Raw genomic sequence first — 24,617 nt, 5'->3', positions numbered from 1 at the left:
AGTTTTCTTCAAGAGTACATTATCCATGACAATAATAAAAGTGTTCATTTCTCACTAAACATCAACCCTGAGGCTGGGATAATCAGAATGGCACATGCTTAAAATTCCAGAGGGGATTCAGGCTCAAGAAGATGTGAGTTTAAGTCCTGCCTGTGACATAAGGGGAGACAAGTCTCAAAAACTCTGTAATAATGAGAAGAATGAAAACAACAAGGCATGGGCTTAGGAAGTGGCTAAAAGAAGCGTGGAACTACACTTGAAGCACAGTCTTTGTAAAATACACACCTCCCTGTGAGAGACTTGTAATAAAATGTATGTAATTAGATAAACAGTTTTCCCTGAAGAGCTGGAGAATTCCCAGCACACACAGCACTTCCTGCACCACTGTGAACCTGAAACAAAGCACCAAGTATGTGGCTGCCAGGTGAGAGGAGGGATATGCAAAAGAATGGGAGTTGTAAAGTAAACAACAGAGCCAGATGAAACCTCAAAAGTTTAAACTTCTGAAAGAAAGTAAGGATCCTAACAGTGGTGTTGAAAATGTGAGAGAGGAGAGGAGACTTCCCTAGGTTGGGCTTTCAGCAAAGAGAAATAAAAGTCTGGATAAGATTCAGAGATGGACAATCTGACACTCTGCAAAGATAATTGAAGATAAGAAATCTTTGATCCTCACCGCAAGCAGAAACTGGAGAACTTATGAGCTTGTTCATTGGGGCCATGGAGGGGAAACTTCTTTAGAAAATCCTTATTCTTAATATCTAACCTCAAGAGTCAATCCAATCTTTATACAGCCTGCCAAATATGCCTAACATTTCTTGCATGCACCCTTCCCTACCTAGAAACTTACCCATACCCACTACCAGGGACCAACCTTAGACTACTGAGTCCTACTTGTGTATTGGCCAACCTCTCGGTTTCCTCAAAGTGGTAGATCCTGCGTACCAGCTCAGCCTAGTCTATCATCACAATATAAACAGCCAGTTAAAGAAGTCTATATGCCCAACTTTAATGACAAAAAAAACCATAAAAGTATTAAAGATCAAGACAGTATGTTCCACATCCACCAAAACCAGAACTACCTCTATGAACCTCATACCATAGAACTTAAAAGAACCATCACAAAATTCACTAAATAAACCAAAGAGTTTAAAGATGATACAAGGTCACAACTCCATGAAGAAATGCTCAATGTCTTAGTCATCAAAAAAATGAAAATCAAAACAACCCTCAGATTCCACTTTACACCAATCAGAATGGCTAAGTTATAAAAACTCAGGTGACAACACATGTTGGCAAAGATGTGGAGAAAGAGGAACACTCCTCCATTGCTGGTGGGATGGCAAACTGTTACAACCACTCTGGAAATCAATCTGGAGGTTCCTCAGAAAATTGCAAATATATCTACCTGAAAACCTAGCTATACCATTCTTGTGCATGTACTAAAAGATACCGCACCACAGGGGTACATGTTCTACTATGCTCATAGGGCATTATCTGTGACAGCCAGAAGCTGGAAACAACCCAGATGTCCCACAACATAAGAATAGATACAGAAAATGTGGTTCATTTATACAAAAGAACACTATTTAGCTATTAAGAATGAGGACATCATGTGTTTTGCAGGCAAATGTATGGAACTTGAAAAATGCCATCCTGAGTGAGGTAACTCAGACCCAAAATGATATGCATGAAATGTACTCAGTAATACGTAGATATTAGCCAAAACAAACAAACAAACAAACAAAAAAACAAGAACAACAGCAACAAGAAAAAACAACACAGAACACCTAGGATACAATCCACAGAGCTCAAGAAGGTTTACATACAAAAGGTATAAACAACCCAGGTGACAGCAAATGCTGGCGAGGATGTAGAGAAAGAGGAACACTCCTCCATTGTTGGTGGGATTGCAGACTGGTACAACCATTCTGGAAATCCGTCTGGAGGTTCCTCAGAAAATTGGACATTGAACTACCTGAGGACCCAGCTATACCTCTCTTGGGCATATACCCAAAAGATGCCTCAACATATAACAAAGACACATGCTCCACTATGTTCATAGCAGCCTTATTTATAATAGCCAGAAGCTGGAAAGAACCCAGATGCCCTTCAACAGAGGAATGGATACAGAAAATGTGGTACATCTACACAATGGAATATTACTCAGCTGTCAAAAACAATGACCTTATGAAATTCATAGGCAAATGGATGAAACTAGAAAATATCATCCTGAGTGATGGTATCCCAATCACAGAAAAACACACATGGTATGCACTCTTTGATAAGTGGCTATTAGCCCAAATGCTTGAATTGCCCTAGAAGCACAGAACACTTGAAACTCAAGAAGGATGACCAAAATGTGAATGCTTCACTCCTTGTTTAAAAGGGGAACAAGAATACCCTTGGCAGGGAATAGGGAGGTAAAGTTTAGAATAGAGGCAGAAGGAACACCCATTCAGAGCCTGCCCCACATGTGGCCCATACATATACAGCCACCAAACTAGATAAGATGGATGAAACAAAGAAGTGCAGGCAGACAGGAACTGGATGTAGATCTCTCCTGAGAAACACACCCAGAATACAGCAAATACATAGGCGAATGCCAGCAGCAAACCACTGAACTGAGAATGGGACCCTCGTTGAAGGAATCAGAAAAAGGACTGGAAGAACTTGAAGGGGCTCGAGACCCCATATGAACAACAATGCCAACCAACCAGAGCTTCCAGGGACTAAGCCAATACCCAAAGACTATTCATGGACTGACCCTGGACTCTAACCTCATAGGTAGCAATGAATAGCCTAGTAAGAGCACCAGTGGACGGGGAAGTCCTTGGTCCTGCTAAGACTGAACCCCCAGTGAACATGATTGTTGGGGGGAGGGTGGTAATGGGGGGAGGATGGGGAGGGGAAGCCCATATAGAAGAGGAGGAGGAGGAGGGGTTAAGGGATGTTGGCCTGGAAACCTGGAAGGGGAATAACAATCGAAATGTAAATAAGAAATACTCAAATTAATAAAGATTAAAAAAAAAGTCTCTGTTTTTCAAGTGTCAATGCTTCCATTCATGAGTCTGGCTTTCAGGTCTAATATATTTCTGTGGAAGCTCCTTCTAGCCTTCCTTTGGTCTTAGTAGGTTTTTTCTCCTTATTGGAATTTGTCTTCTCACAAAGCTGTTCTTTCTGACTTTTGCCACATCTGTTTCCTATTTTTTGTTCTTTTTTTAGTTTTGAATGTAGTCTATAAATGCCAGCCTTTGAACAAAACCTTTGTTTCCTAACATTCAAGTATAAATGGTGAATCCATCTGAACTTTCCTCATGCACAAGTTTGATAGTTCTTTCATAACATGAGATTAACACTGGGTTCCCATATTACACCCTACCTTTTAAAATAACATTTTCTTTCCTTTTTATTTCATAGATATATACTTTAGTACAGACTTACATGCCATGTGCATGCCTTTCCCCAAAGAACAGGTCTCAAATCTAATGAGAAATAGTTGGTTGCTCCTTAAAACAGCCATGTCACTACTAAATCAGTGGGCACATCTTGTTGGCAGGTTGATCATTTAACACATAGAAGGATACACAGCCAGAGTTCCAATGATGATATATTTCCCCTAGCAGCCTTCTACCTAGAAGGAAATATCTTACATTATATATGAAATATGTGATCTCTTCAGCAGTAGGATCCCATCAATTATGTTACATAGCCAAGAGTAATGACAATACTGTCTGTTGCTGTGGAGACCTGTGGGACCTCCCTGAGCAACAACTCACATGAAGGAATTATACACCTAGCTTTGTAAATATCATTTACAATCCTAAGGCTTCATGAATTGATATCTATTGCTTTGTATACATGCAATACTGTTCACCTTCCATTAAGATGTGTTTTTCTTCCAGTGGCCCATTATACACTCCTATGCAGCAAGTCACTTTAAACAGAAAAATCTAAAGATAGAACCTAGGATCCATGTATGAGAAATTACATGGCAGTATATGTTCTGAGTGGGGGCATACTCCTCTAGTTTGATTTTTGTCCTTATCATTTATCATAGCAACAGAAATCAAACTAGGACAGGTATAATAATGAAAGATTCTTCCCCTTGACTCTCAGAATCAGGTGAAGACCTGTATGATAAAAGCTTCAAGTTATTGAAGAAAGAAATTAAGAGGATATCAGGAGATAGAAAGATCTCCACTGTTCATGGACCAATAGGAAAAACATAATAAAAATATCCATCTTACCAAAAGATGCCTCCAATCTAAAATATTTAAGGCAATACCCATCAAATTTCCATACAATTCTTTACTGACCTTGAAAAAATCATATAAGGTTCAAAACTGAAAAACAAAATACACAGGACAGTCAAAACAATCCTATACAATAAAAGAGCTTCCAGATGTATTACAATTCCTGGTTCAAGTGAACTACAAATCTATAGTAATGAAACTCACATGGTTTTGATATAAAAACAGATACATTGATCAGTGCAATGAAATCAGAGACCCAGAAATAAATCTACACACATATGGACACTTTGTTTTGTACAAAGAAGCCAGAAATATACAATTAAAAAAAAGAAAGAATTTTCAACAAATGGTGCTGTCTAACTGGATGTTGGTCTGTGGGAGAATCCAAATAGTTCTAGACTTATCACCCTTCACAAAACTCAATTTCAAGTGCATCAAAGATATAAACATAAAACCAGATACACCCTCTCATAGAAGAGATAGTGGGAATGCATGTGAGTTCGTTAGCCTAGGAGATAACTTCTGAACAGACCCCCAATAGTGCAGACACTAAGATCGACAATTATTAAATGGGACTTGGTGTAAATCAAAGGAAACCTTCAAAAAGGACAGAAGTGGAGCCTGAAGAATGAGAAAAGATTCTTACACACTTTATATCTTACAGAGGGCTAATATCTAAAATGCATAGAGAACTCAAGAAACTAGGCATCAACAAACAAAATAATCCAATTTAAAAATGAGGTTCAGGTCGAAACAGAGAATTCTCTATAGTGGAATCTTAAATGGCCAAGAAACACTTAAATATTCAACATCCTTAGCTATAAGGGAGATACAAATGAAAAAGACTCTGAGATCCTATCTTACATCTATCAGAATGACTCAAAAACATGTCACCTCATGCTGCCAAGGACATGGAGCAAGGGGAACACTCCTCCATGGCTGGTGGGAGTGCAAACTTACACAACCACTATGGAAATCAATATGATTGTTTCTCAGGAAATTGGAAATCAATCTGCCTTAAGACACAACTATACCACTGGAATATCCAAAAGATGTTCTATCCCGCCACAAGGGCACTTGTTCCACTATGTTCTTAGAAGCTTTATTCATAATGGCCAGAAACTGGAAACAAATTAGTTGTCTCTCAATCAAAGATTTGATCAAGAAAATGTGGTTCATTTACACAGTGGGTTACTACTCCTCTGTAAAAGAAAATGAAAACATAAAAATTTCAGGCAAAGGAATTGAACCAGGCAAAAATCATCTTAAATGAGGTAACCAAGACCCAGAAAGACAAACACGGTATGTACTCATGTATAAAAATAGATTAGCTAAAAAGGATAATCATGAGACAAGTCACAGACCCAGAAAAGATAAGGAAAAAGGAGGGCACTAGGATGGATTCATGTATCTTCCTGGGAGGAGGAAGTAGAACATATCTAATGGTTATACTGACGGTGAGGTAGGATGAGAACAGGAGCCATCATGTGTTGGGGGGGAAGGAGAGAGTATGGTAGGAGATAACTGGAACTGGAGTGCATTTCAGGGACAATGTAAAAATCTAGTGCAGTAGAAAATCCCAGATTCTACTAAGGTGACCCTTGTGAGGATTTCTAGTAAAGAAAGATACAAACCATAAACCAGACATCTTCTGAAACCAAGAAGCCCAGTCATCATGAGAGAGGCGTTCTTCAGTAATTGATGTGAGGAGATGTAGAGATTAATAGGCAAACATTTGTCTGAGGGATGACTCACACTGGAGCTCTCCACTGGGTTCCTCACATTGGAGCCAATGTCTGATCCCAGTAGGGGAGGAAGAGTGGTAGAGCCAAAGTAAATGAAGGCACCAGGAAAAAATGGCTCACAGAACCAACTAACCAGGGCTCTGAGGGGCTCACAGGGACTGAAGCAATAATCATGGAGCTTGCATGTGTCTGTTCTTGGTCTTCCACAAATATATTAGGATTCTTAGCTTGGTGTTTTTGTGGGATACCTAACAGTGGAAGTGTGGGTGTCACTGTCCCTTTTGACTGCCCATTAGATCCTTTGCCTCCTATTGGGTTGTCTTTTCGAGATCTGATATGGAGGTTTCTGCCTGGTTCTTTTGTAACTTATCATTCTGTGTTTGGTTGCTGTCCCTGGAAGGCCAACTCTTTTCTCAAGGGAAATGGACAAGTGTGTCTGAGGAGGAGGAGAGGGTGGGTCAACTAGGAGGAATATAGAGAGGGAAAACTAGAGTCTGGAGAAATTGATGGAAACATTAAACTGATGTAACAACTGTGGAAATCAGTGGGAAGTATTCTCATGAAGCTAAAAGAGGAAGACTTACAGGTTCCATCTATGTAATTTCTGGATAAATATATCTGAAGGACGTTGTTGCACCTCACTAAAGAGATACATGCTCAACTCTGCTTATTTCCACTCTGTTCAAAATTGCTATGGAATGAAAGCTTCTTAGATATTCATCAATAAAAGAATGAATAGTGAAAATTTGGTGGATATATATATATATGTGTGTGTGTGTATGTGTGTGTGTGTGTTTATGTGTGTATGTGTGTGTAATTAAGCAATGGAGGAAAATAAAATTATAGAATTCCCATGAAAATACTGTAATGAATTATTCTGTCCTCATATAGAAAAGTGTATATGAATCTTAGTTTCTAATTTTTATCTCTATGTACTCATGTGACTATGACTGTGTGTAGAAAGCTGCACATAAAGTGAAAGGGGCACTCAGGGAGACGACTAGGGCGGTAATGGAGCACAAGGTAGACTGGGGAACGAGGAAATGGTAGAAGGGATAAGCTTGGGAATGGGTCAACCAAAAGTAAATGTGTATGAAACTGACATGGAGAAGACTGCTACATTGTAAGCTAGCTTTCAAAAATTAGAAAACAATTATTTTTATTGAAAGATTTTTAAAAGCACAGGGCTGTAGAGTTTATGGTTGTCTTTATGGCATGGTATGTGGTCAGCCTTATGGCCATGTGTTTTATCTTCCAGCTCAACAAAATATGCTCATTAGTAGTGTGTGCATTATTTTATAACCATCCACATGTAAGAAGAAAAAAGTGGAAAATATTTACCCAAACTAGTAATATGCCTTTTCTATCAGGATTACTTTTTTCTTAATGTTAAAAAATGTTCCAGGACAATCAAGCCCTCTCTATTCCTGCTTATAAGTCCCACAGCATATAGAATAGAATGGAAACAGAATGTCTCTGCTGTGTGGTCTGTGACCTATGTCAGGGCTGGTACTGCACAGTAGGTTTGCATGCAGGCTGCAGGTGCCTGGGGAGCACTGTGTGCTCACTGCACACAAGTAGAGAGCAGAGTCACTGGGCTGGGAGTCTCTGATGTGCAAGAAAACATGTAGGCTGGCTTTATTGAGCTGAATTGTGAATCTGCCCTCTTCCTTTTCACCAGTGGAGATGATGGACATTAGCTCCTTGGGTTCTTTCCCAGGATGTTGTCTGTACCATGCGAAATACCGAGAAGTACTATCACTGAAAGTGCAGTTGAGAGAGGTCCTGCCTCCCTCTGGAACAGTGAGAGATTCTGGGTTCTGCTGCACCTTCTGCTGGCTGCTCACCCCTGTGCAGAAAGATAAAGGTCACAAAATCAAGACTAGATGCATATGGATTCTAACACTTTTCCATGGGCTTCTCACTTCCTAATTGGAGATTTTAAATACCTGAGTTTGCCCCCGCCAGCGGGGACCCAGTTATTTGTGGGGGTCGAGAGGGACCCATACCTGAGGGAGAAAGGGTGAGAAAGAGGAGCGAGACCAAGCAGTGTCCTTGTTAAGGTCTGTTTATTGAGAGGAATGTACAGCATTTAAAGCTCTGAAGCAGGAATTGAAGCAGAAACTGAAGCTTAGGGCGGGGGAGTACTGGGAAGTGCCCAAGGACATAAGGTGAATCTCTAAACTGCAAAATATTCTCCTTAAACAAGGAGGCAACAGTCTTCTGGGGACAAGTTCTTTGAAAAGGTCAAGCCCTTCTCAGGAATCTGCTCAGGGCAGGGCACTAGCTTTGCTTAGTCCGGTCCCAGACATGAATTTCTACCATTTGCCTGGAGCAGGCAAGAACTTTACATCTCACACCTGGATCCCAAAGGAATTTCCAAACTTACCATTTAGCTGGAGCCACAGGACCACCAGTGAAACACTCAAGGATTTCATTCTCGCCTCCTCCCTCTTCACTGGGGACTAAAATCCTCAACTCTAAGTTGGCAACTAGAAAAGGGATCTTTTCGTGACCTCGGAAGCACCAAGCCTTTCTGCCAGCCCTTTCTTTGCCCCCTCCTCCTCTTCCTGTACTCTTCTTCTCCCCACTCCACCCCATCCCCCACTTCTCTCCCTCTTGAGATCTTTGCTCAAGATCCCAAAGAAAACACTGCCATCTTGTGGACTCATGAAAGTTAGGACGAGGTGGGGGTGCGGGGGATAGGTGAGCTTGTGTGTTTACACTTAGCAGATGTTGTCCTCTTTCTCTGTAATAATAGGTTTCGCTCATAAGTAGTCACCTGCACTAAAAAGTCACCTATGAAAAGTCTGCAATGGAAATCTGAATGAGTTTGGTTTTTTGTTTTTGTTGTTGTTGTTGTTTTTTGGACAGCATAACTCTAACTCTTATTACCTCGGGCATCTTCATTAAATCCATTTTTAAGTTTAGTTTTTGTTTCTGAGTTTTTTATTATTATTCATTCTCTACATTTCACATCATGTAAACCAATTCCATTCATATCCAGGGCACTTCGTATCCATCTTCCTCCCTTGTAGCCTCCCCACTCCCCCCGCCCCGGCCAAAAGCAAAATAAAAACAAACAAAAATAAACAAAATGAAAAAAATTCTCATTGTGTATATACTGTGGAACACACTAGGATATATTTCAGTGGAATCTAGAAAGTCCTGGAATTCTTCATTCTGTTTGGAGCCAGGACCAAGTTTGTGTGTGAACAGAATTTTACTTGAGTTGGTACAGGAGACAGGGGTGAATGCAACACCTAAACTTTAAATAAAAACTAGAGAACTTGTTCATTTCTCTAATTATTCTCTTTTCCTGATTAAGTCCTGTTGAGAGAAATTGATCTGTGAAAGTTCTTGATGAGGTTTCTCTCACCCTCCCACTTTCTGAATCTCTTAGCCCTGTCTATCTCTCCCCTTTCTTTCTTCTCTCTCTTCTTCCCCAACCCTCTCACTTTATCTCACTCTCCATTTCTAACACATCATCAAACCATATGTACTAGGGGAACATCTCTGCCAGGGCTGAACTAGGTCCACATAGAAACCAGTCAGGAAACAACTGTCCTGCAGGACTCTGAGGCTCCAAGTCCAGGAAAGTAAATATCAGTTTGGATCAACTCAACAGAGCAGCAGTGTTGGTTCAGACTTTGGTAATTTGATATTATAATGGGAGACACAGGGTAGATGAAGGGAGGTGGCTGGGATGGGAGGGGAGGTCAACATAGAAGGAGAGAGGTGGAAGAATGTGGAATTAAGTGACTCAGTTTAAAAATGTAATAAGGAAGCATATCAATATCTACCAAGTAATCGCTTAAATTAAGTGTTTGTCTGGGCTGACCATCCTGCTCCCAAGATCCATAGATCTCTAAAAACAAAACAAAGTAACAAACAAAAATAACAACAACAACAAAAAAACCTTAAGAACAAAAAACATATCCCTTTCTCACTTCAACCTCTTCTACATAGCCCCTCACCCAATTCATGTTGTCTTGCTGCCTTTTCTTTAATTGTTGTTACATATAGAGTCTGCAATAGATAGATAACACCCGCTCAGAGTATATAATGCAATTTGTATATATATATATATATATATATATATATATATATATATAATATATATGATTTCTGGGTGGACCACATGGTATTCAGGCTAGATGGCTGTCAATTTGAACCTAGCAGAATGGAAGGGGTGCCTTCCTCAATTGATACAATGTTTTCTCATTTTTTTAATTTCATTTCAATTTTGATTTTAAGACTTTGCAGCAGACAATAATTTATATTGTGTTTTTTAAAAAATAAACCTATATTGTATGTCTTGCCTAAAAAAAATTCTATTACTGCTATGTGTAGTCCTCAAGCTCATATGGTTATTAAAAAAACACTTTCAAGTCAAGATTAAGCCAGAATGGGATTAGAAAAAAGATCTATCAAGATTGGTTAGAATGCCTTTTCAGAGTACCCCCTGTTCATGCCTTACTGCCACCTTCCAACCTCACCTGATTCCATGGCTGTAGCCTACCAAGAAGCAAGGGTTTGGATGGCTGCTATCTGTGACCTCTCTGAGGTGACTGGATCCTTACGTGAATGTTGACATAACTTCTAACCAGTCCCACAAAAGTCTTATTGACCCTTAGGGATTATTTATTGTCTGGGAAGCCCAGATAATATATATTTTAAGGAAGTGGAGTTACAATGGGGATGAAGCCGAATGAATCACAAGGTTTCAGTAAATCTGTGAAGCCCTAGGAAGAAAATGAAAGGCCATCCAGTTGCTGTTGTAGTCACACAGCCGCTGTTCCTGTGCGAAAACAACAATGGAGAGATGATGCATGGATGAATTGCATGTCTGATTCCCAGTTCCCTACAGAGACAAGGACAGGCCAGAGTTTTCAACTATGGTATATAATCAGTCAACCCTCAGAAAATAAACGAGTTATCTAGTTCACATTTAATTATTGTATAATAAATCAGTCCCCTACTGTATGATATTTAGAATGTTTCCACACTCTTTTCTTTTGAAAGCAGTGTTTTAATGAAAAGTTTTGCATATAAGGTAGAATCAATGGCTACAAGTGTTATTGTGACATAAATTGCAAATACATCTTCCTAGTTTTATTTTATCTTTTGGCTCCTAATTATGACATGAAATATTTGTTTTCCACTGCAGAATTAAATGTATTATATATTTAAAATATCAAGACATTTCTATAATGTCTTGATCTAATAATAAGATTTCTCTTGCCTTTCTACCAGTTAATTTATTAGATGAATTAATTAATTTATCAACGTCATATTGAGCAGATTAGCTCAGTGTTGTCTTATGCTCTTTAAACAAAGGATGAAAACAGTTGCTTTCAGTTTTGAATTTTAACAAATGACCCAAATGATTCTCCAATATGTAAGAGAGGTTTATATTCTATAACATTAGCACAAACATGAAAAAAATGACGGGTATATTTTAGTCATGCATGCTGATATTTCTTAGCATTTAGCATTCTAGAAGTCAGTGTCATGTCAGTCATAATGTAAGTGGCAACTACAGTGGTATTTTTATGTTTCCTCACATCTTTGTGATTTGTGGAGATCTGATGAAGCCACAGCTATGCAAAGCCTCCTGCAGACTCTGCCTGTGGCAGGGGTTGTAGCTGCACAGCCAACTGCAGTTTGGAGCCAGACTTTAAGCTTTCTGAGAGCACCGTGACTTTCTGAAAGCAGCACAGAAGTAGGTGCCTGAGTCCTCCAGCTGGGCACCGCTGATGTGCAGGGTGCTGTAGCGCTCCTTAGAATCGAATGTTGACTTTAACCTTCCAATCTCCTTTGTTCCTGGAGCCAGGAAGAACAGACTGATGAGGCTGCCCCTGGGAATCTGTCGGAACCATTGCACACTCTTCATGGAGGTAGAAAAATAACATCTCAGAGCAGGATTGGTTCCCTCATGGAGACTCAGAGCTGAAGGACTCTGCTGGACATTATCTCCTCTCACCCCTGTTGGAAACAGAAAAGCAAACCAGAATCAAAGAGAGGTATCCACCCCACCAGTCAAATACCCAGGAGACGCCATGAGGAAGAATGCACAGGAAAGTTTCATCTACTTTCTTTCCGTCCACCACCGACATTTCTGGAGAATCCCAGATAGGAACTTAGCTTAGCACAACTCACAGCAAATCTGCACCCACAGAATCCCCAGCACAGCTCCCAGGTTCCTCTCCATGGCCCCTGTCCACTTGCTGGGATGTCTTCTCTCCAGCTCTGAGGGGGTCAGTCTTGTGCCCAGACAACTTGTGCTCACAGACTACAGGTTCTCTCTGAGTCACTGAGCTCCCTCATTCATCTGAACAAGGAACTCCACCCACCTCCACCTCATGACTCTGCAGTGTGATTGCTCCAGGACTGTGGAGGTCATTGATGTAGAGACCAGGACACTGTGTTTTTAATGTAACACGTAATATAAGGAGTTTGAGGGACTGAGGATGTTTGAGGAAAGAGAATGCATAAATACAGAATGCTGGTGGAAAAACTAATCACGTGTGTGTGTGTGTCTGTGTGTCTGTGTGTGTGTGTGTGTGTGTGTGTGTGTTCATTCAAATGTTTGTGATACGAATTGTATTGGAATATCCAGTGTTTTTTAGTTTGGCGAATTTTAAACATAAACCTAAAAGAAATTTTAAAAAAAAGTAAAGTTGTTTTCTCTTGAGTGTCCATTGTCATAATGCCCAGTAATTCTATTTTGTTTATATCTGTTCGGAGAATTATTCTTAAAATAGATTTATAGATACACGGATCCAGTAAAGAGGCTCTAGACATCTGTGGCTTTCTACAGAACCATTGAGAGCTAAAGACCCGGGTGAACTACACCTCATCGCCTGTACCTCTTGCTTTGGGAATGTATTGCTTTATGTCCTTATGTCTCTTCTCAGTGCTTCAAACCTCAGGGTGACTGAAGAAAATGTAATTTTAGGAACCCTGCAGTGCCCCCTAGTGGACTGACACTAACAACAAACGTGATTTCAGGCCATCCTCACAAGCCTCATTGAACCAAGCCTTCACTTCCTGTTGAAATAAATGCAATGGTCAGAAGACAAGAGTGTCTAGAAGGAGTTCTCAATAGAAGAAATAAAAATGGCTTTAAAACATCTCAAAATTGTATATCAACCTTAGCAATTAGGAAAATGCAAATTAAAATAACTTTGAGATCTCATCTGACACCAGTCAGAATATGTAAATCTATAAAACACCTCACAGCAATGCTGGGGAGGTGCACAGAGGGTAAAGGAACCTGCACGCATCTCAGGGGATAACGATTGGTGCAGCTCCTCTGGAAACCGGTGTGGAGAATCCTTAAAACACAAACACTCAGTCTACCACAGGACCCAGCTATGCCACTTCTTGGTCTATGTCCCTCTCCACAGATGCTTACCTATGTCCACTGCTGCTCTCCTCATGGTAACGAGGAAACGGAGACAACATAAATGTCCTTCGTCTGATGAATGGACAATGAAACTGTGGTGCCTACATAGTATGGAATGTTCTTCAATGCAGAGGAAAACGGCATCATAAACGTTGCAGTTAGATGATGGAACCAGAAAAGAATCTTGTAAATGAGCTGACTGAGACCCAGAAAAGCAAAGGCCACATGTTCTGCCCCTGAAGTCCTGAAGCCCTAACCTCAGTGGAAACTGCAGAGGCTCCTAACTCCACACCTTCAGACGGAAATGTGTGACCTGGAGTCACCACAGAGGCCAGAAAGGTACAAGGGAACGTGTGGCTGGGGAGAGCCACTCGAGATGGGAAGAGCAAGGCAAGCAAAATGTAATGGGAGACACAGGGAAGATGAAGGGAGGGGAGGGGAGGTCACCACAGAAGGAGAGAGATGGAGGAATGTGGGATTGAGTGACTCTGTCTGAAAATGCAATAAGGAAGCATATCAGTGTCTATGTACCAAAAATACATAAAATTAAAATGAATATATATATATATCTTTGCTTAAATTAAGTGTTTGTCTGCACTGAACATCCTGCTCCCTAAATCCATAGATTTCTAAAAACAAAATGAAACAACGAACGAAAAATAACAAAAAAATCTAACAAAGAACAAAAACCTATCCATTTCTCTCTTCAACCTCTTCTACATAGCCCCTCCCCCAATTCATGTTGTCTTGCAGCTTTTTCTTTAATTGTTGTTATATTAGAGTCTGGGATATATAGATAACACCTGCTCAGAGTATAGAATGTAACTTGTATGTATAGGATTTCAGGGTAGACCACATGGTATTCAATAATAAATTGGGAAGTTCTTCCTTGGATAAGACTGTTCTCAGCATTTCTTAGCTGACCACAGTATTTTGTGTACAGTTGGGACTCTGCGAGTTTTTCCCCCTTTAACGCTCGCATGTGTATTGGTTGTCTATTAGTGTCATCCTTGTTTAGGTCTTTAGGTAACCATGTCATTGAGGCATCATGGAACTCACTGTGAGAACTGAAACACAGTTCCGTAGGCTGATGTTCCAGTTCGTGTTGTTATAGAGAACAATGAAAGCTTTATCAAAACAACAGAAGGAGGAAAAAAATCAAGATTTCCAAAAACACGAAAATATTAAATCTACCCAGATATAAAAATTAGCAAATTATCTATAAAAGGCAATCTTCTGGGTGAGTCAGAACTTTAAATCTTGGCACATACTTCCTTGGAAAAATGTACCCAAACCAAGAATGCTGAGGAGACACTGTAGGGCAGGTTGTGTCCTCTTGACAGTGCTGAACAGATTGAAATCTGCTTTCTAACCCACTAACCCCTCGTAAGCAGCACAGCCTTCCCTAAAGCAAGCCCACTGTGCCAGCGGCCAGAGAGGGAGGAGTGTGTGAGGAGAGTGCCAGCCTGTCATGTGAATCAGCTCAGATAACAGGAGGAGGTTCAAGTAAAGGTTGAATTAATATTTAGACAGAATGGGGGATGGGAATTAGGCTGAGGGAAACACCAAGAATAAATGAAGCAGAAAAGAATGAAGCTAAATCTAAAGTTTTCATATACTGAAATGGTGGTTGGAATTCTACTCGACCAATTTGGATAATATTCCTTCAGATTCAGTTATTACCACAGGTCCTTGTCCTTACAGTCTTTCATAATTAGCTCCTTCACGAACTATAATTTTGTTTCTATTCTTTCTGGAAACATGCAGACAATGGTAAGAAAAGGCAGTCATCAAACTTACACGTGATTCCCAGTGGACTCAGTTTTGTACATGCACATGCACATGCACTCATACATATATGCATACACACTCACATACACATACACACTCACACACATACACACACTAGACATATACGTACATTTATACACTCACATGCAATAAAATCACATAAAAAGCAAGTTTTGCCGAATCATCTTAAATCTTCCTACTCACTCTAGAAAAATCTACAATGAAATTTCAATATACAGTGTAAGATTCTTTCTGGTGTGTGTGTGTGTGTGTGTGTGTGTGTGTGTGTGTGTGTGTGCGTGTGCATGTATGCACATGTGCATGTTCATATGCACAGCAGAAACTCATAAATATTAGAATAAGGAGGACTCAACAATCTTTATATGTGAAGAATAATCTTATAAGGCTGTTAAGGACTGAACTGTGTCTCTCCCAAAATAATTATGGTGGAGGCCTCACACTAAGGACTTCAGTGACACTTGAAGATAGGACATTAAATGGTAACCAAAGTAAAATAAATAAAATAGCACAAGAGGGCTGAACCATCAGATTAATGATGACCATGATCCTGCACATCCTCTGAGGACCCTCTGAGGACCCATGGAAGGCAGCAGCCATCTGTGGCCACAGAAAGAGATCTCTGGAAAAGCAGGTCCTGATCACACCTCCATATAGGACTTCCACCTCTAAGGCTTTGAGAAAAGAACTTCGTGTTGTCTTAGCCACACATTGTGCTATGTTGTGAAATGAGAAAATGAGTCCATTAGAAGGCATAAATGTAGAGATGAAAATACCCAACCTTCAATCATTCTACCTTCATCCTTTCTTTTAGAGCAGCTGTCCCCTACAATAAAGTTACTCATTCTTGCCAGAACATTCTTGAGAATCATACCTAAAGGTCTGATGATCTTAATTTTGTCAAGGTACTGGGAAGAGTGGAGTCTGCCTCTTATGTACAGTGCACCCAATACTGGTGACGAAGGGGTGAAATCCTACTGTGGTTTCCTAGCAAGGCTTTAAGTGTTTTCAGGTTCAGCACTTGAACCAAGCATCCATCCCTACATCTTAAGTTTGCTTAGGATATCTATAGAAAAGGGCAAAGTACAATGGCGTGGACCTTAATGCTTTGCAGGGACCATTTCTAGCACTGTTTAGTAGCATGTGCACATATCAGCTACCAAAAGAAATGGTGTACATGTATAACTATGTATGTGTAAGAGTGTACCCTCCAGGGGTTGCCAGCCACAATATTACATGAAGACCATAGCAGAGGAAACTGAAATCCTACTGCAACAATGTGACTAATAAAAAAGTCTCATCTCATCTCACAGGGAAATAGCATACATCAGTTTTCATTAGTAGAGCATTGGCTTATTACATAGTATGACCAAACAGAAAAAGACTTTTTTAAAAAAGACCTTTTTAAATGAAGGTTCTATTATTATTGTTGTTGTTGTTATTATTATTATTATTATTATTATTATTATTATTATTCTCACAGACCTTTATTCCGTCTGGATTGGATTATATACAGTTTTGAGGGAGGTTGGGGTCTGACAGCATATGTTTCCTATTGACTTGGTTTGAGATGTTAGGGATGACTCATAAGCATGTCGAGAGAATTAGGGGCTCTGATGGTCACAGTCCTCTCTGTGGGGGACTGTGGCTATGTGGCAGGCAAAGCTCCTACTGCCCCTTTGGGTTCCAGGGCTTCCAATCCATTTCAACCTTTACCAGGATTTCTGGCAAGGTCCACTGCCCAACATGGGTAGATAGTTTTGGTTATTTTCTATTGTTCTTTTATTTTTTAATTCATTTATTTTTCCATTTTTAAAAAATTGAGTATTTCTTATTTACATTTCAAATGTATTCCCTTTCCGGATTTCCTGTTCATCAGCCCCCTAACCCCTACCCCTCCCCTTCTTTAATGGTTTCCCCTCTCCATTCACCCCCCACAACTGCCCTTCGAAAATCCCCTACACTGGAGTTCAACCTTGGCAGGACCAAGAGCTTCTCTTTCCATTGGTGCCCCAGCAAGGTCATCCTTTGCTACATATGCAGTTGGAGCCTAGGGTCAGTCCACGTATAGTCTTTGAGAAGTGGTTTCATCCCTGGAAGCTCTGGTTGGTGGACATTGTTGTTCTTATGAGGTTACAAGCCCCTTCAGTTCTTTCAGTCCTTTCTGTAATTCCTCCAACGGGGGACCCATTCTCAGTTCAGTGGTTGGCTGCTAGCATTGTCCTCTGTATTTGACACGTTCTGGCTGTGTCTCTCAGGAGAGATCTATATCCCATTCCTGTCAGCCTGCACTTCTTAGCTTCATCCATCTTATCTAGTTTGGTGGCTGGATATACACATGGGCTAAATGTGGGGCAGGCTCTGAACAGCTGTTCCTTCAGTCTCTGCTCTAAACTTTGCCTTCATATCCCCTCCTATGAGATTTGACTAAAGTACATTAGAGACATACCTTTACCAAATAAACATGGCATACCTTGTGGGTGATGACCACGGACCTGCACATTCTCTGAGAAGGACTGTGTGAGGATTCAAGGAAGACAACAGCCTTCTGTGGCCACGGAAAGAGATCTCTGGAAAAGCAGGTCCTGATCACACCTCCTGTACCTCGACCCACTAACAACCAAATATTTAATCCCTAACAATTCCTTGTCTAGCCACTGTGAGACACAGTGGAAGAGTGCAGTACGTTTGGCTATGAGGTACTGTACTCCACTGACAATAATGGTGATGATGATGATGATGGTGGTGGTGGTGGTGGTAGTGAACAGAAGAGCAGAATGAGAAACAGAGGAAGTCCTGTCACATTACTCCACAGACCTGAAGTTCTCAGCCAGGCCAAATGTGCAGTGGCAAGAATGGGGAACCCTATCACCTGCAGCAGGTGAGTGGACTGGAAAGGCATACATGGGCATTCCTGGGCTGGTGTAGGCTCTGTGTCTTATGATTGCTTACACTGTCCCTGCCCTCTTGTTTCATGATAAATAAAGTCAAAACTAAGAGATTATCAGAGTAATATGTAAGATAGGACAAATACCATGGTCTTCTCACTTCATTAAAAAAAAAACAAAACCTAAGAGATTACCAGAGTAATACATAAGGTCACTTGGCATTAGTTCTTCAGATATATTGTGCTTCTGTTTGTCTTTTGTTCATTATTTATTCACTTTACATCCAATTGCAGCCTGCCTTCCATTCCTTTCCCCACACAGCCCCTCCCACTCCCCAACCCTTCTCTAAGAAGGGAAAGATCCCCCTCCCTGGGTACCAACCTACCCTGGCACCTCAAGTCACTGTAACACTAGGTATATTCTCTACCATTGAGGCCAGACATGGCAGCCCAGTTAAGAGAACAGAATCCACAGACAGGCAACGGTCAGAGTAAATCCAAGCTCCAGTTCTTGGAGGAGTTGCATGAAGACCAAGCTATGTATCTGCTATGTACATGCAGGAGACCTAGGTCCAGCCCATTTATGCTCTCTGGTTTGTGGTTCAGTCACTGAGAACCCCCAAGGGTCCAAGTTAATTGATTCTCTTGGTCTTCTTGTGGAGTAAATATCCCTCTAGGTTCCACAGTTTTTCCTACAACTCTTATTCAAGGCTTCCAGAGCTCTGTCTAATATTTAGCTTTGAGATTCTGTACATGTTTTGGTCAGCTGATGTGTACAGCCTTTCAGAAGATAGTTATGCTAGTGTCCTGCCTGCAAGCATAACAGAGTCATTAATAGTGTCAGGGATTGGTTCTTGCCCATGGGATGAGCCTCAAGTTGGGCCACTTGTTGGTCACTCTCTCAGTCTCTGCTCCATCTTTTTCCCTGAACTTCTTGTAGGCAGGACAAATTTTGGGTTGAAAGTTTTGTGAGTGTGTTGGTGTCCTTATCCCTCCACTGGGATATGTGGCATGGCTACAGGAGGTGGCCACTTCAGGATCCATATCTCCCACTTCTAGGAGTCCAGCTTGAGTCATCTCATAGACTCCCTGCACCCTTCTCTATATCATGTCTATGGCATCTCCTAGAGATTCCCCCACACTGATTTCTGGGGGTGAGTGGATCAGGTATAGAGAGATCCTGGGAGATATAGCTGAAAGCATGTTTCTGTTCAATGCTAAAATATATATGTGAGCATGTGTATGTGAATGTGCTCATGGTGTGTGGGTACAAGTGCATGGTGACATGTACTGGCACATGTATATACATGTGCATGCCTATGTGTATACATAGAAACTTAGAAAACACTTGGATGTTCTTCCTAATGTTCTGAAGAAATTCTCTCTCTCTCTCTGTGTCTCTCTCTCTCTCTCTCTCTTTCTCTCTCTGAATGTGTGTGTGTGTGTTTATGTGCACATATGTGCACATGCATGTGGATGCCAGAAGTCAGTCTTTGATGTCATTTATCTGAAGCTATCTGCCTTGTTCATTGGAGACAAGCTCTTTCACTGATACCTGGAGCTCATGGTTAGGCTAGGCTGGCTGGAGAGCAGGCTATAGAGGTCTATCTGTCTGTCCTAACCTCCCTGCAGAGCCAGCATGCCCAGATTTTATGTATGTCCTGAAACTTATGCTCAGGTGCTCCTGATTCCATGGTGCCTACCTACTTCCATTTCAGAGCCAGCAGCAGCTAGAAAATTCTCCCTTCCTTTTCCTTCTTATCCTAAGTATTCATCCTTCTCTGCTGTATGCACAGAAGTAAAAACTTGTCTTCTACCATTGTCTCAAATAGAGGAAGAAGAAACTAAAATTTCATATTGGAGCCAGTGAGCACTAATGTCCACTATGACTCTTGCCTCTGTTGTCTTGCAGGACATGGCGATATTAGGATAAGAGAATCTATGTTTAAAAAAGAATACCCTTGGCAGGGAAGGGAGAGGCAAAGATTAAAACAGAGACTGAAGGAACACCCATTCAGAGCCTGCCCCACATGTGGCCCATACATATACAGCCACCCAATTAGACAAGATGGATGAAGCAAAGAAGTGCAGACCGACAGGAGCCGGATGTAGATCGCTCCTGAGAGACACAGCCAGAATACAGCAAATATAGAGGCGAATGCCAGCAGCAAACCACTGAACTGAGAATAGGTCCCCTATTGAAGGAATCAGAGAAAGAACTGGAAGAGCTTGAAGGGGCTCGAGACCCCAAAAGTACAACAATGCCAAGCAACCAGAGCTTCCAGGGACTAAGCCACTACCTAAAGACTATACATGGACTGACCCTGGACTCTGACCCCATAGGTAGCAATGAATATCCTAGTAAGAGCACCAGTGGAAGGGGAAGCCCTGGGTCCTGCTAAGACTGAACCCCCAGTGAACTAGTCTATGGGGGGAGGGCGGCAATGGGGGGAGGGTTGGGAGGGGAACACCCATAAGGAAGGGGAGGGGGGAGGGGGATGTTTGCCCGGAAAACCGGGAAAGGGAATAACACTCGAAATGTATATAAGAAATACTCAAGTAAATAAAAAAAAATAAAAAATAAAAAAAAAAAGAAAACAAATGCCAGGCAATGGTGGCACATGCCTTTAATCCAGCACTCACTAGGCAGAGGCAGGCACATCTCTGTGAGTTTGAAACTATCATGGTCTACAGAATGAGGTCCAGGACAACCAGGGCTACATGGAAGGAAAGAAAGAAGGAAGGAGAAGAAAGAAAGATAAGGAAGGAAGGAAGGAAGGAAGGAAGGAAGGAAGGAAGGAGAGATAGACAGGCAGTGTGGCGCACATCTTTGACCCCAGCGCTTGGGAGGCAGAGGCCGGCAGTTAGAGGTCAACCTGATCTACAGAACAAGTTCCAGGACAGCCAGGACTACACAGCAAAACTCTATCTCAAAAAAAGAAAGAAAGAAGAAAGAAACAACAGATAGCCAGGTTGTATGGTTAACAACTTTAATCCCAGAACTCAGGAGGCAAAGGTAGGCAGATCTCTGTGAGTTTGAGGCCAGCCTAGACTGCAAAGTGAATTCCAGGAAGAACAGCTCTAAGTAGAGAGACCCTGTCTCATAAAAACAAAAGGAAACAGACTAGGAATAATGATGATAAGAAACTGAAGCAGTTGGAAGGGAGAGGAAACATGGTAGAGAAGGAAAATCAATGAAAATCAAGTATAATTTTATACATATTTATTATACATTTATATATATATTATATATAATTATATATCATGTATTTCATGAATATTTTTTTTTGGTTCTTTTTTTCCGGAGCTGGGGACCGAACCCAGGGCCTTGCGCTTCCTAGGTAAGCGCTCTACCACTGAGCTAAATCCCCAGCCCCTCATGAATATTTTATGTATAAACTCGCCATGATAAAACCCATTACTTCATAATCTACTGTAATTTTAACTAAAAAAATTAAAAACAAATACAAAACTTTCCAAAAAAAAAAAAAAGAGAATCTATGTTTATTATTACCGTAGTAAAATCATGGAAAGGAGGAAGCAATGCATACCAACAAAAGATGCAGAAGGACTCATACTACAAATTCTCAAAGTAGATTTGAAGAATTTAAGATGGCAACAACAATAGAATAGTACATTTATAATAGTACATTCATAACTGTGAAGAAGTCTTTAGAAAAAATACCAATGAGCTCCAATTCCTTATACTCCTGTTTTGTTTTTAATGGTTCCTGACAAAATTATGACAGATCACTAAGCTTTTCTGTTTTTGATAAACTTCTATATCAACTAAAAATGCATCAAGTTCTTTCCTATATGGGAGTACTTAAATATCGTGACAAATTCTGATCGGTTTAATTAGCACGAAAAGAAGAATTTACAGGAAAATTGACATGAAAGATAGGAGTGAAGGCAAACTTCAGGATAGAAGCTGAAGAGCACACCTTCCACTTCCTGTGTAGACAAAACACAAAATGACAAATGAAAGCTTCTGTCTTTCCTCATGAGCACAACCAGCTGCTTAGCGCAGTCACTGTCCAAGCAATGCCCACTCAGGAAATGGTTCTCAAGGAAAAATGACAGTCTCCTCCATTCTAAAGAATTATGATTGAGCATTATATAATTTTGAAAATATGCAAAGAGCTTCTTAGATGAAGTCAGAAAGTGGATATTTTAACTGGAAATGAGTTGTGCAATGGCAGCTGGGACTGCCTGACACCCCTTTCCTCCTCGCCAAGTTGAAAGAGACGCTTCAGAGACAACAAGGAGAGATCTTGTGTCTGAGCACCCACAGCCATGGGTGTTTGTGTTCAGCTCCCCTTACAGACTCAGACACTGTAAGCTCAGAGCACAGAAGTACACAGCCGAGTCGCTCCAGTGCACAGAGGCTTTCCGCAGGTGGAAGGAAGAGTCACTCTTGTTGAATTCAGCCTCAAAGTCATTCAATCCTTGAACCACTGGGTCTCCTGAATAGTACTTGAGGAGCAGCTGCAGCCCCTGCTGTGGGTACTGGACATACCAGAACAGGGAAGGTGCCCCAGGTGTGGAATACTTGCATTTCAACTGTAGAGAGGCTTCTTCAGAGACAGTGACATGAGCGTCAGGTTGAGTCACTGACTGAGCTTGGGCAACTCCTGGAAGGGAATATTAGGTCAGTAAGTGCAGTGCAGACTTTATTGAGGACAGTCAGAATGCAGGGATACAGAGACCACAAGGAAGGTGTACTCACTTAGGAGAAAGTTTATCCCCAGCACTAGGATGAGCGCCAGGAGCATGGCTGAGCCTTGGGAAGGCTGCAGCACTGTTGTGGAGGAACTCTGAAACAGACCAACTGGAAAGTACCAGAGGAAACAAGAGCTTGAAAGCAGGAAGAGTCTGCCGGAGAAGTCTCCTACACAGATAAAAACCGATGCTGCAAACAGGAACCTGAAACAAGTTTCGAATACCCGATTCTTGTCACTTTCCTTTGCTAAATTCTCAGCCAGCTGCAGGAAGGATGAGGTGAGCAGGTGGAGATCTACAAAGGAAGAAGGAACAGTAGTAAGTGCAGCAGCGCCCTCTGGAGGCCATATGAGGAACCAAGTGTCTTGAGAGTCCACAGCCTGCTGCCTCCTGCTATGTTGCTATTTCATAGACAAAGCAAAACTCTCACAAAGTACATTGTGTGTTTTGTAATTTAAGATAATAGTTCTAGTATTTGGTGAAAGTGAATGGGTTGTTAGCATTCCCTATGAAACCAGATTATGAAGTGTACCTCAGATTTTGTGTGCCGTTTTCTCAGACTGAGTGTGAATGACGACCACAGCCATGGTGGCAATGCATTATGGGACAGATAATTTGCGAAGTTAGATTGCCTCTGCTATCTATGACAAGCTGGAACTCCAGATGAGAAGGTTTTCTTGCTAGAGTTAGAGGAACTACAACCTAGAGACCTCCATGGCTGGTGAAAGTACTGTCCCCAGAAAAGAAACTCGTGATTAAAACCTCTTTCTGGGCCAGTGGAACACATTGACTGAGTCACAGCAGCCTCTTTCCTTCCAGGAACAAGAAGGAAGAGGGTCCTCTCTCATCTGTTCCTCCCTGTGGGGATTGTCTCCCGGGAAGGGTTACCTATGCCAGCAATATGCCAGCAATGTGTGAATGTTTAGCCTATGAATGAGGCTGTGGAAGATGTGTGTGTGAGTGTGTGTGTGTGTGTGTGTGTGTGTGTGTGCTTCTGTTTCTTTCAAATTTCTCCATAACTTAAAGAGCAACAGTAGAAAGAAAATAAACTCAAATCCACAAGTGTTAGAAGAATGACAATCATCTAAGAAGTCAGATATACAAATACTTCCAGAAGTTTGATCAGAAAGAAAGAGGTACAACACAAAAAAGACCAGCAACTCATGCTGGCTTTCAGTTTACTGTGGCAATTTACAGAGCCCAGCATGTGTAAAATCCAAGGATGCCATATTGCCTAGAGCAACCCGGCTTCCTTGTCAGTGATATAATACAGCAGGATTCTTTACTTGTCTACATTGACAGAATTCAACTCCCATAGTTGAAGAACATCAGAAAAATCACTTGAATTACTAACCTCATATTCTTGTTTAAGAATGTTAATAAGTCAGCTAGGAGATGGGTCAGTGCTTAAAAGCACACAAATAGGAAGCCCTGAGGTCAGATTTCCAGAGCTTGTGTATGACTGGGCATGGCAGCATATGTCCACAAACTCATTTCTTCTAGAGCAGCACTTCTAAATCTGTGGGTCAAGACTATTAGGTGGATGGATCAAAGGGCCCTTTCACAGGAGTCCCCTAAGATTTTCAGAAGTTTCAGATATTTATGTCACAATTAAGAACAGCAGCAAAACTGCAGTTATACAGTAACAATGAAAATGATTTTATGGTTGAGGGTCATCACAACATAGGAACTGTATTAAAGTGTGGTAACATTGGGAAAATTGAGAACAACTGATCCAAAGCAAGATGGGAGGTAAAGACAGAATATACTCCCAGGAAGCACTTGGGAGC

At 41.1% G+C, this 24,617-nt stretch overlaps 3 gene segments (V, D, J or C); all 3 read right to left on the bottom strand.

Moving 5' to 3' along the window:
- Positions 1-7,419: 7,419 nt before the first annotated feature.
- Positions 7,420-8,436, bottom strand: LOC134482049 (T-cell receptor alpha chain V region 2B4-like). The segment is given in 2 exon segments: positions 7,420-7,847; positions 8,388-8,436. Coding segments are annotated over 2 exon segments (477 nt in total).
- Positions 8,437-11,678: 3,242 nt separating this feature from the next.
- On the bottom strand, positions 11,679-12,212 carry LOC134482048 (T cell receptor alpha variable 22-like). The segment is given in 2 exon segments: positions 11,679-11,986; positions 12,161-12,212. Coding segments are annotated over 2 exon segments (360 nt in total).
- A 7,977-nt stretch (positions 12,213-20,189) lies between these two features.
- LOC134478847 (T-cell receptor alpha chain V region PHDS58-like) lies at positions 20,190-23,208 on the bottom strand. The segment is given in 2 exon segments: positions 20,190-22,739; positions 22,835-23,208. Coding segments are annotated over 2 exon segments (360 nt in total).
- Positions 23,209-24,617: the final 1,409 nt, after the last annotated feature.

Source organism: Rattus norvegicus, chromosome 15 (genome assembly GCF_036323735.1).
Source record: "Rattus norvegicus strain BN/NHsdMcwi chromosome 15, GRCr8, whole genome shotgun sequence".
Taxonomy (NCBI): Eukaryota; Metazoa; Chordata; class Mammalia; order Rodentia; family Muridae; genus Rattus; species Rattus norvegicus.
This window is presented reverse-complemented; position numbering and strand designations above follow the sequence as displayed.